Source organism: Hypanus sabinus, chromosome X1 (assembly GCF_030144855.1).
Source record: "Hypanus sabinus isolate sHypSab1 chromosome X1, sHypSab1.hap1, whole genome shotgun sequence".
In the NCBI taxonomy this organism is placed as follows: Eukaryota; Metazoa; Chordata; class Chondrichthyes; order Myliobatiformes; family Dasyatidae; genus Hypanus; species Hypanus sabinus.
In genome coordinates, this window is record NC_082738.1 from 16887494 (window position 1) to 16913165 (window position 25672).

General features: G+C 40.9%; 1 protein-coding gene across 2 annotated transcripts in view; it reads right to left on the minus strand.

Annotated features, from left to right (window-relative positions):
• LOC132384645 (5'-AMP-activated protein kinase subunit gamma-1) overlaps positions 1-25672 on the minus strand; it is a 63839-nt gene that overhangs the window by 26270 nt on the left and 11897 nt on the right. Inside the window, exons 2-4 of one of the 2 annotated variants that reach the window (XM_059955965.1) lie at positions 18505-18553; positions 8789-8895; positions 1632-1713 (exon numbers count right to left, since the gene is read on the minus strand). In XM_059955965.1, coding sequence (XP_059811948.1) covers positions 1632-1713; positions 8789-8895; positions 18505-18553 — 238 coding nt within the window. The remainder of the gene's footprint in view (positions 1-1631; positions 1714-8788; positions 8896-18504; positions 18554-25672) is intronic. The other variant, XM_059955966.1, reaches the window with a different exon arrangement.

A 25672-nucleotide genomic window follows, 5' to 3' on the forward strand; every position in this document is an offset into this window, starting at 1 on the left:
TAGGGTTGCAGATGTTGTTCCTTTATTCAAGAAAGTGAGTAGAGACAGCCTAGGAAATTATAGACCAGTGAGTCTTACTTCAGTGGTCAGGAAATTGATGGAAATTATCCTGAGAGACAGGATTTAAGAACACTTGGAGAGGTACAATATGATAAGGAGTAGTCAGCATAGCTTTGTAAAGGGCAGGTCGTGCCTTACGAGCCTGATTGAATTTTTTGAGGATGTGACTAAACACATTGATGAAGGAAGAGCAGTCGATGTAGGTGTATATGGATTTCAGCAAGGCATTTGATAAGGTACCCCATGCAAGGCTTATTGAGAAAGTAAGGAGGCATGGGATCTAAGGGGACATTGCTTTGTGGATCCAGAATTGGCTTGCACACAGAAGGCAAAGAGTCGTTGTGAACGGGTCATATTCTGCATGGAGGTCAGTCACCAGTGGAGTGCCTCAAGGATCTGTTCTGGGACCCTTACTCTTCATGATTTTTATAAATGACCTGGATGAGGAAGTGGAGGGATGGGTTAGTAAGTTTGCTGATGACATAAAGGTTGGAGGTGTTGTGGATATTGTGGAGGGCTGTCAGAGGTTACAGACGGACATTAAAAGGATGCAACACTGGGCTAAGAAGTGGCAGATGGAGTTCAACCCAGATATGTGTGAAGTGGTTCATTTTGGTAGGTCAAATATGATGGCAGAATATAGTATTAATGGTAAGACTCTTGGCAGTGTGGAGGATCAGAGGGATCTTGGGGTCCAAGTCCATAGGACGCTCAAAGCAGCTGCGCAGGTTGACTCTGTGGTTAAGAAGGCATACAGTGTATTGGCCTTCATCAATCATGGAATTGAAGAATCGAATTTAGGAGCTGAGTGGTGATGTTGCAGCTATATAGGACCCTGGTCAGACCCCACTTGGAGTACTGTGCTCAGTTCTGGGTCGCCTCACTACAGGAAGGATGTGGAAGCCATAGAAAGGGTGCAGAGGAGATTTACAAGGATGTTGCCTGGATTGGGGAGCATGCCTTATGAGAATAGGTTGAGTGAACTCGGCCTTTTCTCCTTGGAGCGACGGAGGATGAGAGGTGACCTGATAGAGGTGTATAAGAAGATGAGAGGCATTGATTGTGTGGATAGTTTGAGGCTTTTCCTGAAGGCAGAAATGGTTGCCACGAGAGGACACAGGTTTAAGGTGCTGGGGAGTAGGCACAGAGAAGATGTCATGGGTAAGTTTTTTTTATTCGCAGAGTGGTGAGTGCGTGGAATGGGCTGCCTGCAACGGTGGTGGAGCTGGATACAATAGGGTCTTTTAAGAGGCTTTTAGATAGGTACGTGGAGCTTAGTAAAATAGTGGGCTATAGGTAAGCATAGTAATTTCTAAGGTAGGAACGTGTTCAGCACAATTTTGTGGGCCGAAAGGGCCTGTATTGTGCTGTAGGTTTTCTATGTTTCTATGTTTCAATAGCTAATGTGAGGCTCATCAATTGTAAACCAGCACATTTACTACAGAATCTATTATCTGCAACAAATGGTTATTCTTGTAATGTTACTGTAGTTTTACTTTTCAATATTACCACAGCAATGATCTCTTCAGAATTACTTTAGAAAGGTGTGGTGCAACATCAACAAAACTCACCCACAAAGCTCTGTGTTTTGCTATCCCAGAGAGGTGCAGCACGAACTCCATTTGACACCAGGGCAAAGAAAGCCTTCTTTACCTGAAGGAGAAACAGGTAAAAAGGCAAGGATCACACATTCAGATACCCACAAAGATTAGTCCTTGAAAATCTAATCCTTTCTCATGAGATCTGGATTTAAAAGTGACAGGTGTATTGACAATCATAAATTAGGTCATAAATAGGCACAGTTGTTTGTCTTACTGCACTAACATCAGGCAGTGATTAGCCACATTAGGGCCCTGCATGGGATCTGAGGTGAGTTCGCAAACTGAATCCAGAATTTGTTGGGTGAAAGGAAGTCTGTATCAAGTGGAGGGCCGTAAGGGCCAGTGCTGAGGCCTTTGTTGTTTGTAATGTATACAAGTGACTTGGAGGAGAATGTAGGGGGGTATGATTGGTATGTTTGCAGATGACACGAAAATTGGGAGTTATACACAGCAAAGGTATAGATCAGCTGGAAAGTTGGGTGAAGTGATGACAGATGGAGTTTAATCCAGATAAGACTCAAGATTGTCTAAGAAGAACAAAATAATTGTTACTTCGGATCTGATGCAGCACATTAAAAAACACTAAGATAAAAAAAAATGTAAATACATAAGATAGCTTATATACATAGATTGATTAAATTGTCTGAATAGTTCAGCCAAGTTCAGCAGTGGTAACAATGCATTAACCAACAGTACCCCAACATTCCCAAGATGAAATGGGAAGTAGGAAAATAAAAGCCATGTCAGGCACCTATCCCTGGTCTTTGAACAATGAACTTTGCCTAAAGTACATTTAAATTGATGCTCAGTAAGAACAGGATTGAGCGGAAAGGCAAAGCCCCACTGTTGAAAGCGTGCTAAATGTTCACCATCTAGGTTCACAAAGGCAGCAAATTTCAATTGGATGTCATGGGGTTAGTAACATCCATTGGTTAAACCCAAACAAAACTCATGAACAGAGCATGAGCAGCTTCTTATACAATCATTATTTAAAAAGCCAAGTAGAATCTAGTTAAATGTCCTTTACTGATGCCATCAAATAAGATCCAATTACCAGCAGTGGCTGGTATGACAATGTATCAGAACTCATGCCAAAAAGAGCACATTTTCCTTAAGAGGTTATATGCATACTATAACAAGATTTATGAATATATGTAGTCATAAAAGGAACTCAGAAAATATAATTAAATGACATTCCAAACCATTAATATGAACCATGAGTACAGTTCATCCAGATCAATCAGATCCAGCCATTTCCTCCACAAAGTAAATTTATTAAAGTACATATATGTTAGCATATGTTAACATTAAACTTGATCTCAAAATACTTAATTTGATTGGTTAAGTCTTTATTCCCTTAAGATCTTCCTGAATTAGTGTCAATTTATAGAGTTTGACATTTGGTGACTGAGGGACTGATGTGATTATGTGCCACCCAGGCCAATGACCTTCCAAATTATTCACCAGTGGGGTGGTTAGTAATACTTTGAACGTATTGGGTAACTTTGAAGGATATTTGAAGGAAAACTCGGGACTTTAAATATGTTAAGTAAGATAAGTCCACTCTTCTGTGTCAGTTTGACTCCGTACACAGTTCTTACAGCTTTCAGTCTGAAGGCTGCAGGTTCAATCCCAGAACTCTATTGCACAACGTGGACACAGAACATTCAACCTCATTTAGAAAGTCACTTGCAGAACCTACACTGACATCTGGTCTAGTGTGATTAGGAACAGCAGTTTGAAACATGTATAGTAAATCTTCTGAATAGTATTCATATGTGGTTCATAAACATCACACTGTCTCTTTGCTGCTTGAAAGATAGACAGAGTGGCGAAGATGGTGTTTGGCATGCCTGCTTTCATCAGTCAGGGCACTAAGTACAGAGTTGCGGAGTCATGTTGCAACTGTGCACGTCATTGGAAAGATACACCGAGTGCTGTGTACAGCTCTGGTTGCCCAACTATAGGAAGGATGTCAATAAACTGGAAAAGGTGCAGTAAAGATCCACAAGGATGTTACTGGGACTGGGAGGGCTTAAGGTGCAAGGAGAGCCTGGTGCAATGAAGGCTGAGGGGTGAGCTTATAGAGATTTATAAAATCATGAGAGATATACGTTTGTAGATAAGGTGAATGGTCACAGTCTTTATTCCCCCAAAGTAGTGGAGTTGAAACTAGAAGGCATAAATTTAAGGTGAGTGGGGCAAGATTGAAAAAGCTGAGGAGGCACATTTCCCCCCCAGAGCGCGTGTGTGCACGCACGCACACACAGTGTTGGGTATAGGGAACAAATGCCATTGGAAGCTGTAGGAGTCAGTGCAATTACAATATTGAAAAGACATTTGGACAAGGTATGTGCATAGAAAAGGCCTCGAGGGGTATGAGCCAAACATTACTAGCCTGGATAGACATCTTGGTCAACATGGAATAAGTTGGACTGGTGGGCCCATTCCTGCTCTGTATAACTCTATGGCTGTAAATGTTTTGGCACCACAAATTTAGGAAAACACTTCAGCAAAATGCAGAGAGTGAAATGTACAGTGTTAAAAACAAGGCCCATCTGCTTGGGTTCACATAGCTGCTAATTGTTTTATATTATTCAAAGAGAAGTACCTTACCAAATAATAAGCTACTATTAACCACCAGCATCAGAAATACAGCACTGCTATCCAAGGGACCTCTATTGCATAAAACAGCATGGAAATTGGGTTTTTTCTATTTTTGGTGAGCTACACTGTCATTGCTTGTAGCACCATCATTTCTTTGGGGGCTCTTGCAAAACAACAAAAATCAAAAAGGTGTTTAAAGAAGTGCTAGGGTAGCTTGCATCCCAAAGTGTACCAAAATGGGACCCACGTTCCCAACAACACCACACACGCTTTAGTGCAGCTGCAGGGGAGGGGGAGAGACCTCCCACATTACAAGGGTCGCACAAATCCTGGTCAACAAAATCCACACCAGCAGACATGCCAGGGACATCAGAAGAGGTGGATAGCAGGAGACGATTACAATTGCCTCCTGTGGATGTGAGACCAAGTAGGGCAATACAGGAATAAATTTCATGTTCACAAAAATCAAGGAGATCTGCCGACCACTGAGAACAGCAACAGAAAGCCCTAACGGTAAATGGATCAGAGATGCATTGATCAACGTCTTCCAATCAGAGCAGACGAGCCTGCACAGCAGCATGTAAGGAATTAAGTGCCACCTGGGCTGCCCTGCTTGATTATTGATGTACTGTGTTAGTGGTAACCACAGGGAGACTTGCTGGGATTGCCTTGGGGACTATAAATTTGCAGGCTGATTCTCTGACATGTCCATCGGGATGCCCCTTATATAACATGACAAATTAGCCAAATTGGGAGATGAGAACAGTAGCTACTGAGTAGGGACATGCATCTGGAGGCCATGTTCTCCCTCCTGCTCCTCTTCAATGTTTGCCTCGTGTACCCCAGGCTCCAGGTTCTCCTCTACTATCTGCTGTCATCTTCCATTTGCACCACATATAGAACAACCCTTCAGCCCACAATGTTGTGCTGAACTATTACATTAGTAATCAAATGACCAACTATACTCATCCTTCTGCCTACAGTCCCTATCCTTCCATTTCCTGTATATTCATGCTCCTATGTAAGAGCCTTGATCATATCTGCCTCCATCACCACGCTACGCGTCCACCACTCTGCAAACAAATAAAACCTGATCTGCACAATCCTCTTAACTTTTCTTCTCTCATGCTGAACATATACCCTCTCGTATTAGACAGTTCAACCCTGGGGAAAAAGATACCAGCTGTCTTCTCTACCTATGCCTCTCATAATCTCATAAATCTATATCAGATCTCTCCTCAGCCTCCTCTGCTCCAGAGAAAACAAACTCTCTGTCCAACCACTCCTTATAGCACATACCCTCTAATCCAAGTAAAACTCCTCTGCACCCTCCAAAATGTCCATATTTTTCCTATAATGAGGCGACCAGAACTCAATATAGTTCTTCAGTGGTTGGTAAGTTGATGGAGAAGATCCTGAGGCAGGATTTATGAGCATTTGGAGAGGTATAATATGATTAGGAGTAGTCAGCATGGCTTAGTCAAGGGCAGGTCATGCCTTTAAAGCCTGAATGAATTTGTTGAGGATGTGACTAAACACATTGAAGGTAGAGCAGTAGATGTAGTGTGTATGGATTTCAGCAAGGCATTTGATAAGGTACCCCATGTAAGGCTTACTGAGAAAGTAAGGAGGCATGGGATCCAAGGGGACATTGCTTTGTGGATCCAGAACTGGCTTGCCCACAGAAGCCAAAGAGTGGTTGTAGACGGTTCATATTCTGCATGGAGGTCGGTGACCAGTGGTGTGTCTCAGGGATCAGTTCTGGGACCCTTACTCTTCATGATTTTTATAAATGATGAGGAAGTGGAGGGATGGGTTAGTAAATTTGCTAATGACATAAAGGTTGGGGGTGTTGTGGATAGAGTGGAAGGCTGTCAGAGGTTACAGCGGGACATCGATAGGATGCAAAACTGGGCTGAGAAGTGGCAGATGGAGTTCAACCCAGATATGTGTGAGGTGGTTCATTTTGGTCGGTCAAATATGATGGCAGAACATAGTACTAACGGTAAGTCTCTTGGCAGTGTGGAGGATCAGAAGGATCTTGGGGTCCGTGTCCAAAGGACACTCAAAGCTGCTGTGCAGGTTGACTCTGTGGTTACGAAGGCATACGGTGCACTGGCCTTCATCAACCGTGGGATTGAGTTTAAGAGCCAAGAGGTAATATTACAGCTATATAGGACCCTGGTCAAACCTCACTTGGAGTACTGTGCTCAGTTCTGGTCACCTCACTACAGGAAGGATGTGGAAGCCATAGAAAGGGTGTAGAGGAGATTTACAAGGATGTTGCCTGGATTGGGGAGCTTGCCTTATGAGATAAGGTTGAGTGAACTCAGCCTTTTTTCCTTGGAGCAGTGGAGGATGAGAGGTGACCTGATAGGTGTACAAGATGATGAGAGGCATTGATCGTGTGGATAGTCAGAGGATTTTCCCCCAGGGCAGAAATCACTAACACAAAAGGGTAGTTTTAAGGTGCTTGGAAGTAGGTGCAGAGGAGATGTCAGGGGTAAGTTGTTGTTTTCTTTAAAAACGCAGAGTGGTGAGTGCATGGAATTGGGTGCTGGTGGTGGAGGTGGATACGATAGGGTCTTTTAAGAGGCTCCTGGATAGGTACGTGGAGCTTAGAAAAATAGAGGGCTATGGGTAATCCTAAGTAATTTCTAAATAAGTACATATTCAGCATAGCACTGTGGGCCAAAGGGCCTGTATTGTGCTGTAGGTTTTCTATGTTTCTAGATACTGCGCAATTAGAATTTCATAAAGCTGCAACATACTGTAAATTCAACTCTTAAACTCAATTCCTCACCTAAAGGCACGCATGCTACATGCCTCCTTTACCGCCCTATCAACCTGTGTAGCCACTTGCAGGGTCCAAGTCCATTTTTCCTATAATATATCTAAGCATCAACACTGTTAAAGGTCTTGCCTTGACCAAGTCTCCACACTGGTTGGCATAAACTGCAGGGCAGCCCTGGACGATGCAGGCAATGGAATCTCATTATCAGAAGATCAATGCTTGCCACAATAAATACAATACTTGTGTGGCTCCTCTTCTATCTATGCTCAGTTAGCATGATTGGAGAGCTCACAGATCCAAGAAGACAGGGAACTTGGTGGATGCTTTGTCCACCAGGGGCCTTGTCTCTACTGGGCTGCTGAAAATATCTGGCAATTTGGTCTTACCACAGTTGAAGCCATCATATACATCATAGAAATCTACAGCACATAGGCTCTTCAGCCCCCAGTGTTGTGCTGACCATGTAACCTACTCTAGAAACTACCTAGAATTACCCTACTGCATAGCCCGCTATTTTTCTAAGCTCCATGTTCCTATCTAAGTGTCTCTTAAAAGACCCTACTGTATCCGCCTCTCCTCTTCAAGGTTCTATTTATGACCCAGAAACATCCTATTTACAATCAGGAAATGCTACTGAGAATCCACAAGCAACTAATGATTGAATGAGAGGAAACCTTTCCAGATGATGGAAATATCCAGGTGATTAAGGGGAGCCCCTGTGGCCAGATGTGTCTACTCAATGACTGCCAAGTTTGGGGAATCAGCAATCCCAGCCCATCCCAGTCACTGAGATGCCACTTCACCCTCACTGTAATCAAAGCAAATGAAATCAGTTTTCCATAAGTGCTGTGTGTGAAAAAGCTCTCTGATGCAGTGATGAGCAGCAGATGAAATGGCAAAGACACAGTATAGCCATTTGGTGAGGAAATCGAGAGCCAATATGACCATGACTGAGAAGAGGGCAGTGCAGGCTTCATAGTCTTCCTGCAGAATGTCACACGTCTCAGTAACAGCCTTGAAAAAACCATAGCTTGCATATACATTGTTCAGAGTGTCCAGGTAGAAAATATGCCTCTGAAGAGTCTCAGGACTAGCCACTTGTCTGATGGACACGTCTTTCTGTCCACCTTGCCACAATGTCTCCAGTAAGTGCCAGCAACTTCACCAATGAGGCACTCTTGGAGTGAGAATCTCAGCAGCTAAATGCTGGAGGAAACAGTTTGAGCAGTCTGCAGTCAGTTCTGAGGCTGCTCAGTTAGGTCTAACAATTCAGCTTTGTCCCTCTAAATAGTATCAGTGATAAATTGGCACAATGTGCTCCTCTTTCCACTGTGACCAATCCATAAAGAATATAGATTACAGCTTGGAACTCCAATGTCATGTCAGTAAAGGTGAATTGAGCATTGCGCAAAAGTAGCGATATCATATGGACACACCTGGCAGCAGTAAACACTGGCCTTGCTATGAAACGTATTGAAAGTACCTGGTCCATCATGCAATTTCACAAAGAAATGATTGTTACCACACTCCAAACTTGCATAATTTGAATTAATGATTCTAATCAGTCTGGCTAAAAGGTTTGCCTACTTCAAAGTAATTCATCGTGATGTAAACTGCTTTGACTATTTCAAAGAACGGGGAAAGCATTATAAAAACCTAAATATCTCTGAAGTGAACACGCACCAGCAATGGTTGGACAAATATTAACTCCACAGTCTTACATTACCTGCAGAGAAGTGTCAAATACCACAAGTTTGGAGCTGGTGGGGACAAGATCATAGCATCTGTGTGACTTCATAAAGCGAGTGTAGACCTCATTGTTGGATTCATTCGCTGCAATTCAACACAAAAAGTTAACAGGTCCAAATTCTTAAGGATACAATATTTTACTTTTATGATGTGCAGGACTGCCTAGAACAACCATCGGCACAGTGTAAACCAGTGATAAGCTTATTTTTATGCTTCAACCACATTTTGCTCCTGTTTCCTCTGAAAGATTTAGAGTTTCTGACTCTTGGCTTATTACTGGTCAAAGGTTACAGATATAATCTGTTTTCAGGGTTATGATAATGACAGACTTTGTACTCCCAGTTACCATTGGAATGTGCATTGATGATAAAAACAGTATGACTGAGCTGGGTTCTAATTCAGCCCTTTGTTTCTTCAGAAAAGGGGATAAAAATGAAAAAAAGTGCTTTTGAAGGTAACAAAGTTCACCGTGGATACTGTATAAATATTTATGTTCTAGGAGTGAGAAATGATCAGTAAAACCAAACTAGAATCAGATAATTTATGAAGATAAAACACTACGTCCATAGTGATAACATAGAAAATGTCTCACGACAGTGAAGACAGTCATTGTATCAAAGAAACCATCAGAATGGACTAAATTAAATCTTTCATTCAGTTATGATTGCTGGAAATGATATAGCTCCATTCAGTGTGCACTTAATATTAAACTAATGAGCACAACCTGATATATTATCAAAACAAAATTCTGTGGAAATAGTACAACACTAACATTAACTTATGGGCCTGGCTAATACCAGGTATTAAAAAGTAATTTACAATAGAAATGACGCAAGAGTACAAGATGTGCATGCAGCATGTGGGAAATCAGGGATACTTCTAGTGTCCCTGACAACTATGTGTGCAAGAAGTGTGTCCAACTGCAGCTTCTGGCAGACCGCATTGAGCGTCTGGAGCTGCGATTGGATTCATACTGGAGCATCCGCGATGCTGGGAAAGTCGTGAATAGCACGTTCAGTGAGTTGGCCACACCGCAGGTAAAGGCTACACAGGCAGAAAGGGAAGGGGTGGCCACTGGACAGCATAGCAGTAGGCAGGTAGTGCAGGAGTCCCCTGAGGTCATCTCCCTCCTAAACAGATATACTGTATTGGATACTGTTGGGGGAGATGTCTCATCAGAGGAAGGCAGCAGCAGCCGAGTTCATTGCACCATGGGTGGCTCTGCGGCACAGGAGGGAAGGAAAAGGAGTGGGAGAGCTATAGTGATAGGGGATTCGATTGTAAGGGGAATAGATAGGTGTTTCTGCGGCTGCAAACGAGACTCCAGGATGGTATGTTGCCTCCCTGGTGCAAGGGTCAAGGATGTCTCTGAGCGGCTGCAGGACATTCTGGAATGGGAGGGTGAACAGCCAATGGTCGTGGTGCACATAGGTACCAATGAGATAGGTAAAAAACGAGATGAGGTCCTACAAGGTGAATTTAGGGAGTTAGGAGATAAACTAAAAAGTAGGACCAGAAAGGTAATAATCTCTGGATTACTACTAGTGCCATGTGCTAGTCAAAGTAGAAATAGGAGGATATTTCAGATGAATACATGGCTTGAAAAATGGTTCAAGGGGGAGGGATTCAAATTTCTGGGGCATTGGAACCAGTTCTGGGGGAGGTGGGACCGGTATAAACAGGACGGTCTGCACCTGGGCTGGACCGGAACCAATGTCCTAAGGGGAGTGTTTGCTACTGCTGTTCAGGAGGCTTTAAACTAATGAGGCAGGGGGATGGGAACAAGTGCAGAGAGACAGAGGGGTGTAAAATGAGGGTAGAAGCAAAAAGTAGTAAGGTGAAAAGTAAAAGTGGCAGGCAGGCAAATCCAGGGCAAAAAGCAAAAAGAGCCACTTTTCAACATAATTGTATAAGGGCTAAGAGTGTTGTAAAAACAAGCCTGAAGGCTTTGTGCGTCAATGCGAGGAGCATTCTTACAAGGTGGATGAATTGAATGTGGAGATAATTATTAATGATTATGATATAGTTGGGATCACAGACATGGCTCCAGGGTGACTAAGGATGGGAGATCAACATCCAGGGATATTCAATATTCAAGAGGGATAGACAGGAAAGAAAAAGAGGTGGGGTAGCATTGCTGGTTAGAGAGGAGATGAACGCAATAGAAAGGAGGGACATTAGCCTGGAGGATGTGGAATCGATATGGGTAGAGCTGCATAACACTAAGGGGCAGAAAACACTGGTGGGAGTTGTGTACAGGCCACCTAACAGTAGTAGTGAGGTTGGGGATGGCATTAAACAGGAAATTAGAAATGTGTGCAATAAAGGAACAGTAGTTATAATGGGTGACTTCAATCTACATATAGATTGGGTGAACCAAATTGGTAAAGGTGCTGAGGAAGAGGATTTCTTAGAATGTATGCGGGATGGTTTTCTGAACCAACATGTCGAGGAACCAACTAGAGAGCAGGCCATTCTAGATTGGGTATTGAGCAATGAGGAAGGGTTAGTTAGCAATCTTGTCATGCGAGGCCCCTTGGGTAAGAGTGACCATAATATGGTGGAATTCTTCATTAAGATGGAGAGTGACATAGTTAATTCAGAAACAAAGGTTCTGAACTTAAAGAAGGGTAACTTTGAAGGTATGAGACGTGAATTAGCTAAGATAGACTGGCAAATGATACTTAAAGGGTTGACAATGGATATGCAATGACAAGCATTTAAAGATTGCATGGATGAACTACAATAATTGTTCATCCCAGTTTGGCAAAAGAATAAACCAGGGAAGGTAGTGCACCCGTGGCTGACAAGGGAAATTAGGGATAGTATCAAGTCCAAAGAAGAACCACACAAATTAGCAAAAAAAAAAGTGGCACACCTGAGGACTGGGAGAAATTCAGAGACCAGCAGAGGAGGACAAAGGGCTTAATTATGAAAGGGAAAAAAGATTATGAGAGAAAGCTGGCAGGGAACATAAAAACTGACTGTAAAAGCTTTTGTAGATACGTGGAAAGAAAAAGATTGGTCAAGACAAATGTAGGCCCTTTATAGTCAGAAACAGGTTAATTGATCATAGGGAACAAAGACATGGCAGACCAATTGAATAACTACTTTGGTTCTGTCTTCACTAAGGAGGACATAAATAATCTTCCGGAAATAGTAAGGAACCGAGGGTCTAGTGAGATGGAGGAACTGAGGGAAATACATGTTAGTAGGGAAGCGGTGTTAGGTAAATTGAAGGGATTAAAGGCAGATAAATCCCCAGGGCCAGATGGTCTGCATCCCAGAGTGCTTAAGGAAGTAGCCCAAGAAATAGTGGATGCATTAGCGATAATTTTTCAAAACTCCTTAGATTCTGGATTAGTTCCTGAGGATTGGAGGGTGGCTAATGTAACCCCACTTTTCAAAAAAAGGAGGGAGAGAGAAACCGGGGAATTATAGACCGGTTAGTCTGACATCGGTGGTGGGGAAAATGCTAGAGTCGGTTATCAAAGATGTGATAACAGCACATTTGGAAAGAGGTGAAATCATCGGACAAAGTCAGCATGGATTTGTGAAAGGAAAATCATATCTGATGAATCTTATAGAATTTTTTGAAGATGTAACTAGTAGAGTGGATAGGGGAAAGGCAGTGGATGTGGTATATTTAGATTTTCAAAAGGCTTTTGACAAGGTCCCACACAGGAGATTAGTGTGCAAACTTAAAGCACACGGTATTGGGGGTATGGTATTGATGTGGATAGAGAATTGGTTGGCAGACAGGAAGCAAAGAGTGGGAGTAAACGGGACCTTTTCAGAATGGCAGGCAGTGACTACTGGGGTACCGCAAGGCTCAGTGCTGGGACCCCAGTTGTTTACAATATATATTAATAATTTAGACGAGGCAACTAAATGCAGCATCTCCAAGTTTGCGGATGACATGAAGCTGGATGGCGGTGTTAGCTGTGAGGAGGATGCTAAGAGGATGCAGGCTGACTTGGATAGGTTAGGTGAGTGGGCAAATTCGTGGCAGATGCAATTTAATGTGGATAAATGTGAGGTTATCCACCTTGGTTGCAAGAACAGGAAAACAGATTATTATCTGAACGGTGGCCAATTAGGAAAAGGGGAGATGCAACAAGACCTGGGTGTCATTGTACACCAGTCATTGAAGGTGGGCATGCAGGTACAGCAGGCGGTGAAAAAGGCAAATGGTATGTTGGCATTCATAGCAAAAGGATTTGAGTACAGGAGCAGGGAGGTTCTACTGCAGTTGTACAAGGCCTTGGTGAGACCGCACCTAGAGTATTGTGTGCAGTTTTGGTCCCCTAATCTGAGGAAAGACATTCTTGCCATAGAGGAAGGACAGAGAAGGTTCACCAGATTGATTCCTGGGATGGCAGGACTTTCATATGAAGAAAGACTGGATCGACTAGGCTTATACTCACTGGAATTTAGAAGATTGAGGGGGGATCTTATTGAAACATATAAAATTCTAAAGGGATTGGACAGGCTAGATGCAGGAAGATTGTTTCTGATGTTAGGGAAGTCCAGAAGGAGGGGTCACTGTTTAAGGATAACAGGGAAGCCTTTTAGGACTGAGATGAGGAAGAACTTCTTCACACAGAGAGTAGTGAATTTGTGGAATTCTCTGCCACAGTAAACAGTTGAGACCAGTTCATTGGCTATATTTAAGAGGAAGTTAGATATGGCCCTTGTGGCTAAAGGGATCAGGGGGTATGGAGAGAAAACAGGTACAGGGTTCTGAGTTGGATGATCAGCCATGATCATACTGAATGGCGGTGCAGGCTTGAAGGGCTGAATGGCCTACTCCTGCACCTATTTTCTATGTTTCTATAAATGCTGAACACCTGAACAATTCCCCCCCTCTCATATTTCTATTGGATGACTGCTACAAAGATGCATAATTTTGACACTTCTCAATTGCTAAAATTAACACTTTTGCCAGACTTAAAGGTTATTCCATTTTAGCCAAACAGAATCTGAAAAGAATTTTAAAATTTAGTAGTTATTTCTCATTTGCTACGTACAAATTTCTTTCAGCAACTTCCAATTCCAAATGTTACAAAGATAAGGACAACTAAAGGTCAGATCCACTTTCCTCAATATTCTGTCAAAAGCTGACAACACTGACTTGCCTCTAGAATGACTCCACAGAGATTTTACCTTCATTGCCTTGAAACCAATCCAGTTAGTTTCACTTTCAGTGTCTTTCCTGCCATTTTTGTTCTAAATTCATCTTCTGCCTATTCTATGATCAATTAACTTAAAATACTGTGCAGAGTTAACTTCTGGTCCACTGAATTCCTAATTTTTGTAGAGCCTCTCTCCATTTTCCTTGAAGGTTGAAAGATATGTGCTTAGCCCATTGCTATACTCTCTCTGCACTTATAATTGCCCTCTTTACATTACTAACATCAAGGAGGTGGCAGAGAGCCTGAAGACTCACACTCATTTAGGAACAGGTTCTTCCCTTCTGCCATCAGATTTGCGAACAGTCCACAAACACGACCTCGCTCTTCCTCTTATGCGTTATCTAAATTTTAACTTTATAGTAATTTTTAAGTCCTGCACTGTACTGCTGCCACAAAGCAAATTTCATGACATAATATGTCAGTGATAATAAACCTGATCGATTCTGAAGAGTACAAGATTTATATTCTTTGCTCATAATTCAGTTCTAGTAACAGAAAACAGACACAATAATTGTGGTAGTCAAGGTGAAGCAACTGCAGCAGGATGGCTCCAGATTTGTTCTACTGATTTGCCAGAAGAGCTCAGCTTCATTTGATCTGTTGATTAGTGCTCTGTAGTTACTGAAGATCAGTGTTGGGCCTATGGTCACTCAAATCCTTCTCAGTTTCTACCCCCGGAACACAAGAACAGGGTCATTTAGTTTCTCAAGACACTTCAATCACACAGCAAGATTATGGTTGAACTCTGACCTAACCCCATATATGTGCCTAGTCACTGTATGCCTCAATGCTCCTGGATATCAATCTCAAATTTAAAATGAATGAAGGTTAAGTTTATTTCTCACATGTACATTGAAATGCATTGTTTGCGTCAATGAACAACACAGTCCGAGGATGTGCTGGGGGCACCTTACAAATATCGCCACACTTCTGGTGCCAACATAGCATGCTAACATACCTTACTAACCCTAATTTGTCTGTCTTTGGAAAGTGAGAGGGAACTGGAGCATGCGGTCACAGGGAGAATGTACAAACTCTTTACAGACAGCAGTGGGTCAATAGTAACCCTGATCATTGGCAATGCAAAGTGACTGCACTACCACTACACTACCGTGCTACCCCTGTAGCCAAGCAGTAACTGACAGCCCTCATTTTCAGAGGGCAACACAGGTCAGGCCACTTTTAGGTATTGCTACATTCTTGTGAAGCTTGTCTGCCAGTTAAGACTCTGCTTGTCTCATCTAATTTAGTTAGCTTGTGAATTACACCATCTTTCATTGCAATTCCAAGTCCAAGATACTTCGGTGAACTCTGGTATACATGGCACCAACCAAAGAGTGTCCTGTACATGCAACATATTTGCAATTTGCAAGAACTGCTGTGCAAAATACTGACTTCTATACAGGTGGCCCCTGTTTTTTGAACGTTTGCTTTACAACAGCTCACTGTTACGAAAGACCTACATTAGTATCTGTTTTCGCTAATCAAAGAGGATTTTCGCTTTTATGAAAAAAAGACGCCCGCTTTATACTTGTGTTTACCCCAAGAAAGACTACAATGACCACGAAGCCTTGTGCAGGCAGTTGTTTGCGCATGCGTGTACGTGTCAATCTTTTAATTTTCTCCAAATCGATTTTGACTGGCCGTCTTCCCGAGTTTGATAAGTGAAACGACACCATACATACAGTATTTCTACTTTATATAGGCTGTATATTTATCATATCATTCCTGCTTTTACTATATGTTAGTGTTATTTTAGGTTTTGTGTGTTATTTGGTACAATTTGGTAGGTTATTTTTTGGGTCTGGGAACTCTCAAAAAATTTTTCCCATATAAATTAATGGTAATTGCTTCTTTGATTTACGACATTTTGGCTTACAAACGGTTTCATAGGAACTCTCTACCTTCAGATAGCAGGGGGAAACCTGTATTTGCATATTTAACAGTGGGTGCACTTAATGTCAAAAGAGCACAAGGACTAGCAGATTACACCCCATGACCTACATTATGAGGAAAGGCTTCTCCTCACACAGAGGAACTAAAGCAGGATGGGGATAAAGGTGGCTGAATACAGAGCAAGGACAATACACGAGGAAACGTCACAACAAAGGGAAAAAAACTAGGGATCGGAATTTTTCAATAGACTCACATTTTCTGAAATACTTAGAAAAAAGTAGGGTTGTAAGTAAAGGCAAACGTATATTAACAGCACAGGACAGCAAATCAAGAGCTTACCTGGGGTAAATGAGTGACACTATTTATGAGAAACAGAGGGGATACTTGCATAATTTGTAGTATAGACAGCCCAATCCTGAATGCTCATTGGCTCACTGGCACCAAGAAGGGGATTAAAAAAAGGAAGAATGCAGAATGGGATTCTTGTAAAGAGGTGAAGGAGTTAAATTTTAAACTAAAGTACAAGACTTTAAGGGTCATAAACCTGTCTGAGTTAGCCAACTTATACTCAAGTCAGAAAGTTGAGTGTCCAGGTCCATTTCTGAATCAGAGCATGTAATCTAGACAGACCCTCGGCTTTGGACTAAAGGATCACTACATTGGATAAGGAACTAAAGTGAGGTCCAAATGGCCTCATGCAGATACAAAAAAAAATCCATGGTATTAAAAACAGGGGAGTTTCCCTCATATACCCCAGATCAGCATTTCTCCCTCAATCAGCACTCTACAAAAAAAAAAGCACAAGTTAACTGGACATTCACTTTATTTGCTGCTTGCGAGAACTGCTGTGTACAAAACTGACTTTTGCATTTGCGCATTTTGTGACTACATTTTTAAAGCAAGTAGTTGATTGCAAAGCACTTCCAGGCATCCTGAAATTACAGCAAGATGAAATGCAAGCCCTTTCTCAATAAATTCAGTATTATTCTTAGTGCAATGCAGTGCACCAGTAAAACAGGAACCGGTTAGATATGGAGCTCAAAAGCAAGTACAGATTTGAATGCTCAAGATCCCTAGGCCTAAGGAAAATACATGCAGCGAATGCTCTTCAGATGAGACCAGTCTCATCCAAGCCAGACTGGTATTAGTATCTTTACTAAGGGGATAAAGAAGAGAGTGAGCAAGAACTTAAGGAAGGGTAAAGAATACAGTGGGGAAAAAAAGAGGGAAGGAAGTTAATTGAAGAAAGTTTATAAAATGGAAAAAGGAATGCCATTAAAAACAGACACCCACCTAGGTTGTTAGAAGCTTTCACACACATGGTGTTCAAACTCAATGGTTGTTATGTCATTTGAGAATCATGATGCGAGCTCTTAGAAATACAGTTAATTCCAAACACTGGACATGAGATGGAGGACCACAAATGCTTGGAATTAACTCATTGGCAGTTAGAGAGAGAGAAAAGGGATTAAGAGAAATACTTGGAATAGCCTATTGACTAAAACATAACTACCTACCTACCTCTTAACAAAATACTATTTTGGGAACAAATGCCATTCTATTGAGGGATTTTAACAAACCTTACGCAAGCTGGTAGTATCTAACATTCTTGAACTACTGAGTATCATTTATGAAGTCCTCATCTCAGCACAACAAAAAGTATCTTAACCTCCAGTAAGCAAATGGCAAATGTAATAGGTGATAAAAGTAATGAATGGATGTAGCAGCAGTCTGAACAATCACATATGTCATGACCTGGGAAAATAAAACTATTAACTAATACTTCATTATGTGATTTCAAGACAATGTGTGATAACTTTGATGTAATTTGTATAATAGTCCAAGTTTAAAAACAGTGAAAAAGCAGGCAGTCCTCAGGATGTGACTTAAGATTTAGACAATGTGTCTTAAGATTTAGGGCATCTAGTCACTACAAAACAGTAATCTACAAAGCAAACACAAGCCAAGGTACAATGACAAATTGCAAGCTTTTGACTTGGGTCCTAGTTTGAATAGTGTCACTAAAGTCACTGGACTATTATTCCACATAAGGAAACAGTGAAGAGGACAATCAAATGACTGGCATCTAAGTACTGAATTATGAGGGTAGTCTGGGGAAAAGTGCCTGAGCTTTGAAGAACATAAACTACATGTAACATTTTATTCTGAGCACTCTCTCAAGTTAAACGATGACTCTATGAAATCAGGAGGCATTGCTTTGCAAAATGATTAATTCTTAGATTGGACTCTGGGCTTAGATGCAAAAACTCTGGAGTCATTCAAGGGGCAGTTAGTCATCTTGAAACTATTAAATCAAATAGCCTCTCTTATCTATCGGATTGTGATCTAAACTAGAAGTCTGGGTACTCCACTCAATACACCTAACTTCTTTTTATATATATATATCAATATATATATAAAAAACAGAAACCAGTGATCCCCCTGCCCTTCTATTTCATATACACTAGACATTTTATTTTAAACTATTATAAAATAAAATTTGGCCACAGTTATACTTTTTAAATATCTAAGCTAGCCTGGCATTCAGTACATAAAATATGTTTCCAACTTTGAATAAAGTGATTTAAAATGAAAAATATACCATCTCCAGTCGAGTTCAACTTCTCCATGTCATCAAAGACAGCAACAGTCTGTGGGAAAAGAAACAATACAATTAAAGTCTGCCAGGAATTTTTAAAAAATGATGATATAGAATCATACAGTGATACAGCACAGAAATGGGACCTTCAGCCCACTAAGACCTGAGAGATCAACCACCTAGTTATACTAATCCTGTGTTAATCCTATTTTTATTTACTCTGCATTCCCATCAACTCTCTCCAGATTCTACCCCTCTTCTACACACTAGATGTAATTTGCAGTGGCCAATTAGCAACACATCTTTGGGATGTGGGAGGCAAGCAGTCACAAGAAAAACATGCAAACTCCACACAGCATCCAAGGTCAGGACTGAACCTGGGCCTCTGGCACCCTGAGGCAGCAGTTCTGCTAGCTGCACCCCTATGCTGCCATATACATTACAGAGATAATTGTGCATTTATAAATATGTCAGTAACAATTTTAGCACATGTCAATATGTCAATTACAAGCAGAGACAAAATACCCTCATTCATTTCAACCACAATGAAAGCTGTTTGAAAAGATACAAGTCTTGAATGCAAAGCTCACAAATTGGCATGCTCAATAATGTTTGCAATGCTAGAATTACAAGCAGGGTAGGCTCAAGAGTTGTTAAAAATTGAAGATGAAGTACACTGACTTCTTTTCACGAATGTGTCTAATTGTGGGGCAATATTTTAAACTTACCAATGCTGCAAGACACTCCAGCCTGAAATTAATAGACTTACATAGGCAGCACAGAGCAGATAACAGTGAAGAAAGATAAAGGGTAGTGGTGCTTTGTGCTTTAACTTCTCAAACTGCTGCAACTAAGGGACATATATTTGAATCATGTCCCACCAACTTAAATGACTGGTCAGCAACAGCAAAGAAATTGAAAATAGAATGGAAAGCCAATCCAAGTATTCAAGTGACTACACAGGCAGCGTAACAACACTTCCAGCAAGCTGGCTTTCACTCAAAGGGAGATAAAACACTACACTCAAGATGCAAGAGAAAGACAAGATCCTAAGATACTGGGATCATGCTGAACGTTAAGCAATTCATTGTAGGTATTGTATTTGGTGATTTTGTGATCCAGAGGTTCTTCAGAAATCAAGGATGAGGCATAAAACTTGGTGGTTATGGCCCTTTATTAGATGTTACAAGAACAAAGAAAAAGATTAAAGTAGTCATGGTCATCTCAGATGATTAAAAACTAATTCACTAGACAAATAAAGCACATTCCAGTGATAAGAAAGAACATGCTCAGTGACATGGCACAGACTGCAGAGAAACTTGTAGAAAAATATAGAAATAGCTATACTGCAATTACTGAAAATTCACTGAACAATTATACGCATACAGGTGATTATATGAAACTGATAACCAAGCACAAGTTAAACTGCAAGAAAAATAACAATTCTACACCCTAATGCAACACGAGAGATACATTTCTGTAACCCAAACAAAATGGTGGAGATAAACAGATAAGTTGGTTACTTGAGATACATCAGAAGTACATCCTTACTAAATATAGCAATAATTCATACCACCACCAGTTTTATCTCCAGGATCAAATGAACTGTTTTAATGTTCAGGTGAAAGCAAATCTCATAGACTGGATGTCTTTGTGTGCCTGGCACCTGCTTGTGGTCCAATTACAGCTATTAAAAGGAGAGGCAGCATGGCTTTCAAAAGCCTCTGTGGGTGCTGTCATGACTCGCATTGAGTCAGCGATTACACTGCCATATCAGAATCAGGTACAGGTCCCCCCCCTGCTTTATGAAAGTAAAGCGTTCCTATGCCACCTTTCTTAAGCCACAATGGCGTAAAGCAAGGAACCAATTACCATCAATTTATATGGGAAAAATTTGAGTGTTCCCAGACCCAAAAAATAACCTACCAAATCATACCAAATAGCACATAAAACCTAAAAAAAAAACACTAACATACAGTAAAAGTGAGAATGATAAGATAAATACACAACCTATAGGTAGAAATAATGTACAGTGTCATTTCACTTATCAGAATCAGGAAGATTTAGCTAAAAACAATATGTAGAGAGAAAAAAAAAATTAGCACGTACACGCATGCGCACACACCTGCCCGTGCAAGGCTTCATGGTCATGGTAGTCTTTCTCGGATAAACACAAGTTTAAAGCTGACCCTGCCGCCGTTTCTCTCGTCCGGTTAGCAAAAACAGGTACTGATGTAGGTCTTTCGTAAAAGCGAAGTGGCACAAAGCGACCATTCATAAAGAGGGGGCGCTTGTATATTGTCACTGGCATAGGTCGTGAAATTTGTTGTTTTGTGGCAGCAGTGCAATGTAAGACAAAATTAAAAAGTTAAGATCAACAAAAAGTGCAGGGGAAAAAATAGTGTGGTAGAGTTCATGGACCATTCAGAAATCTGATGGAAGAAGCTGTTCCTAAAACATTGAGCGAGTCTTTAGGCTCCTGCATCTCTTCCCTTTTGGCAGTAATGAGAAGGCATTTCCCAGATGGTGGGAGTCCTTAACAGCAAGAATGTTAAATCTGGTAGTGAGTATTGTACAAAGACCAGATAGCAAATAAGGATTTCACACCATCATGGCACAGAGCAAAGGAAGCATGGAGACTGGACAAACAGCTAAGATAAAAATAGAAGTGAACAAAATTACATATTAAAAATAATGTTACTGGTATAGGTTAGCTGCCAGGGCACCCCTCGGTCAGGGAAAATATCATTTCAGTATCCAGTTTGCTGTGCACTCTGGAAAAATATTCCATGAGATCTCCTCTAAACTCTAAGAGAATAAAAGCTGCTTAAATCACAACCTTAATTCACACCCTCCTCACTAATCAATGGATGGTTGAAGCAGCCATTTGGACTTTCAAGCCTGTTCTATCATTCAGTTCCATCTACCAAAGTCATTTTTTCTTAAACAAGGGTTACAGATTTAGCCCTGAAACTTGTCTTACCTCAGCCTTTCAGAAAGAGTTCTGCAAATTTCCACTGTCAATACTTCACACTTTGCTAGATAGCTTAGAATATCCACTGAACACAAACCAGACTATTTTGCAGTTCAAGTGTACATAGGAGAAGTAGAGCCTTACAGGGCCACTATGACCTCTCACTGAAGTTACAGGGAGAACATGCAGATCATAAGGTTCTGCAGAAATAGCCCAAACATACCACTCATGAATGTCCACCAATAATAAACTCACATGGGTCAGTTTTTGAAAGTTCTTCAAAAATTGACAAAGACCTCATGGCTAATTGAATGAATCTTTATAACTGGAAGAAGACAAGAGATGGATGGTTGGAACAGGCACCAAAGTGAAGGGATATTTCAGATGGGAAGGGGCGGGGAGGGTGTAGAAACCAAGGAGTTGCTGTGAAAACGGATATATCTCTTTCTCCCTTATTAGAGAGGGAGAGAGCCTGTGGTATGTCGAATACTGAGTAGTCTTTGGGGTACTGCAAGTCTGTGTCTGCTGTACGCTGGAGTGCTCGGTGGTAGGTGCCGATCCTTTTTTTTTTGCTGGTGGGGAGGCAGGATCGTAGCTTTGCTGCTGCTTACGCATGTGAGGGGGAGCTGGGGAGTCTGCTGTTCTAACATTTAACTATTATTCATTCTTTGGGAGCACTCCTCTGTTTTTCGTGGATAGTTGCAAAGAAAGCATTTCAGGATGTATATTGTATATATCCTTCTGGCATTAAATGTGCCTTTGAAACCTTTTTACTAAAAAAAATGGACAGTCAATATTTCAAGTCAAGACCATTCACGCCTGACCTGCCAAGTTCCTCCAGCAACTCACATGCTGCTCCAGATTGCAGCATCTGCAGTCTCTTTTGTCTCTAGTTCTCCCATAAATTGTACCTTATTTAATGGCTCTTGCCTGCTAGGATGCACACGATGCATCACTGCAGAACAGAATTTGGCCTTGTCCCACTTGAGTCTCCTACTCAAACACCAAGAGGGAAGAACCCATACCCCTGAATCAGACCAATGTAACACTGTTACACTGACTTCACTGTAATAGCAATATAAATTATATTTACCTTCAAAGGCTCAAGTGTATTCTTAGGAAGTTAGGAATTGCACCAGCAGGTAACATCATACTGCACAGTCCACACTACAAAACTATATCTATACACAATTTTCTCTTTAAATCTTGCTCTGAACCTGGGAAGCTGACACCCTAACATAAGCTGCCATTACTCAGACTTTCATAAATTCCCACAAGACTCGTGGATCCCTGAAAATGTTAGTTTATTTGAATCTGCAGTGAGCCCATGGAAATAAACTTAGCAAACAAAAAGCTCAGGGTTTTCTGTTTGGAAACAGAATTTAAATGGTATTAAAAATAGCTCATATGTCCAAACATTTTGGCAAATTTAACTGACAGATTAATAACTATCACAAGGCCATAGCTTGAAACGTTGCACGCTTGACATGCAGTTGACATTTCCTGAATTCCCTCAAGAATTGTACAATTGGTTTTCCTAGAGAACATCCAACTAATCGGAATTTGCTTTACAGGTGTTTATTATCCCAAAATGCCTTAATAAATTGAATTCAGAGAACATCTTGACCTTCGGACACACGGGTTTTTGTTTGAAAAATGTTTGTTTGTTGGACTTGCACCAGCTTTATAGGAATATCCCAAAGTTACACTTCCAGTAATACCAGAAGATAATGGAATCACTCAGCTGGTCAAGCAACTGATTGGGAGAAGGAAACAGAGTTAACATTTCAAGCCGGGGCCCTTTGTCCTACAACATTAGCAAGATGAAAAAGATAACGGAGTTGCAGAGAAGGCAGCAGGAGAAACGGATAAGACAAAATGAGAGACTAGTTGCAGGGTGAAATTACTACTTTGCCTGTGTATGAGATTTTAGTTGTAGGGTAGTAGGACATGCCCAGAAATCAGACTGTACTTCTCCATTTAGTACATGAACTACCTGGCATGTCCAATAGCACTTGCAACACAGCAACATGTAACACAGACAGAAGCATCATCATCATGTAACTGCCCCATTTTTCACAAAAAGCAATTAATAAACATTTTGTACAAAAAGCCACAAATCTTCACTAGCCTACTTCTCCCAACCATTTCATTAGGAGTTATATCACTGAAGTAATTGTACCATAATAAAATGAGGGAAAAACAGCTGAATTAAACTTAATACTGTCTAAACCCTTTGAACTGATAAGTACTGCCCAAAAGATTCAACCCAATTAATACCATGGTATAGGGTACCAGGCAACTGACAGCAGTACACGAATATCCCAGTAGTCTAATACATTGAGAAAGTAGCCAGAAGTCAGCATTTAGATTTTTTTTGCTATAGACATCTGGAAACTTTGTAATAATCTAAGGCACAGCTGTTTTTTTTTAGTGCAAGTACACATTCAATTCCCAGAAGTATTCATTCTCCACAACTGTTCCAAAAATGCACCTTCTAAGCAGTCTGCACATTATTAGGCAAGATGAAAAAATAACTTCCTGCTGATTAGCTATATGCTTCCTGCTGCTTCACTTCTCCAGCAAAAGAATTCATTTGGATGGAGCCTTTAGAATGGGCAAACTGCATTAATTAACTGATGAACAATTTCACTGTTTTTTTTAAAACTCGTTTTTTAACATTTGTGCAATTTGTTCTTTTTGTGTGTGTGTTGGGTGTTTGATGTTTTCTTTAAACAGGTTCCATGGTGTTTGTTTCATGCTGTCGGAAGACAAATCTTAGGGTTGTATACTACATATATACTTTGATAATAAATATACTTTGAATTATAACTTCATTTTAGTCAGGATTTCAAAAAGTACAGCATGCCCAAAAACAGTAATTATTTTAAACAACTGATTTTGTTTTGTAGTACTTCACTTGGAATATTGTGTTCATTTCTGGTCACCTCATTATAGGAAGGATGTGGAAGCTTTAGAGAGGGTGCAAAGGAGATTTATCAGGATGCAGCCTGGATTACAGAGCATGTATTAATTATGATGATTGGGCCAGCCAGTGATTTAGTGGCATCAGCACTAGACTTTGAGGTGAATGGTCCAGAGTTTGAATCTGTCTGGGTCCCAACCTGGGCAGCAGTAGTATGTGCAGAAGAAAGGCCTGGCCATCTACTTCCACATCTTGCCACAAGACCCTATGGACAACTACACTAACCATAGGGTCGCCATGAGTTGATGACAACATTATGAGGATAGGTTGAGCAAGCTGGGGCTTTTTTCTCTGAGCAAAGGAAGATGAGAGGTGACTTTATAGAGGTGTATAAGATAAGAGGCATCAATAGAGTGGATAGCTAGAGACCTTTATCTCAAGACAGAAATGGCCAATATGAGGGTGCATCATTTTAAGGTGATTGGAGGAATGTATGGGGGAAATGTCAGATTTTTTTTAACTTTTTAAAAAAAACAGTAGGTCATGAAACAGGGATAGTGATAAAGGCAGATACATTAGGGACATTTGAGAGACTTAGATAGGCACATGGATGAAAGAAAAATGGAAGGCTATGTGGGAGTGAAGGGTTAGACTGATCTTAAGACTAGGTTAAAAGGACAGCACAACATCTTGAGCCAAAGGGCCTGTACTGTTCTATGTTCTATCATAAAGGGTATTTTAGTTTTATGGGGATTAAAACAGAATTTCACTTTGTAAGTTTGCAATTATTTGCATGTAACTAGTTTTTTTTCTGCCTGGCAATGAATTAAACTCCTTTTGAGAGACAGCTTTGGTGAGATATACCAAATGAAAGATTTATCAAAGATCCCCACTATGAGTCATGTGCCCTTCTCGCAGCTACCAATGGGCAGAAGCCTGAAGTCCCACACCACTAAGTTCAAGAACAGCTACTTCTCTTCAATCACTCAGTTCTTGAACCAACTTGCACAACCCTAATCACAATATCAATGCTACCAGCAACAGTATCACCATTTTGCACTAAAATGCACATTGCTTTTTGTATTCTTCCTTGTAAAAATTGTCTATAATTTTTAAGTTTTTATTGTGAATTGAAGAGCTGGGAAGTTATGCTGCAACTGCACAGGGTACTGGTGAGGTGCACCTAGAGTACTGTGTGTAGTTCTGGTCTCCTTACTTGAGGAAGGACATACTGGCTTTGGAGGTGGTGTAGAGGAGGTTCACCAGGTTAA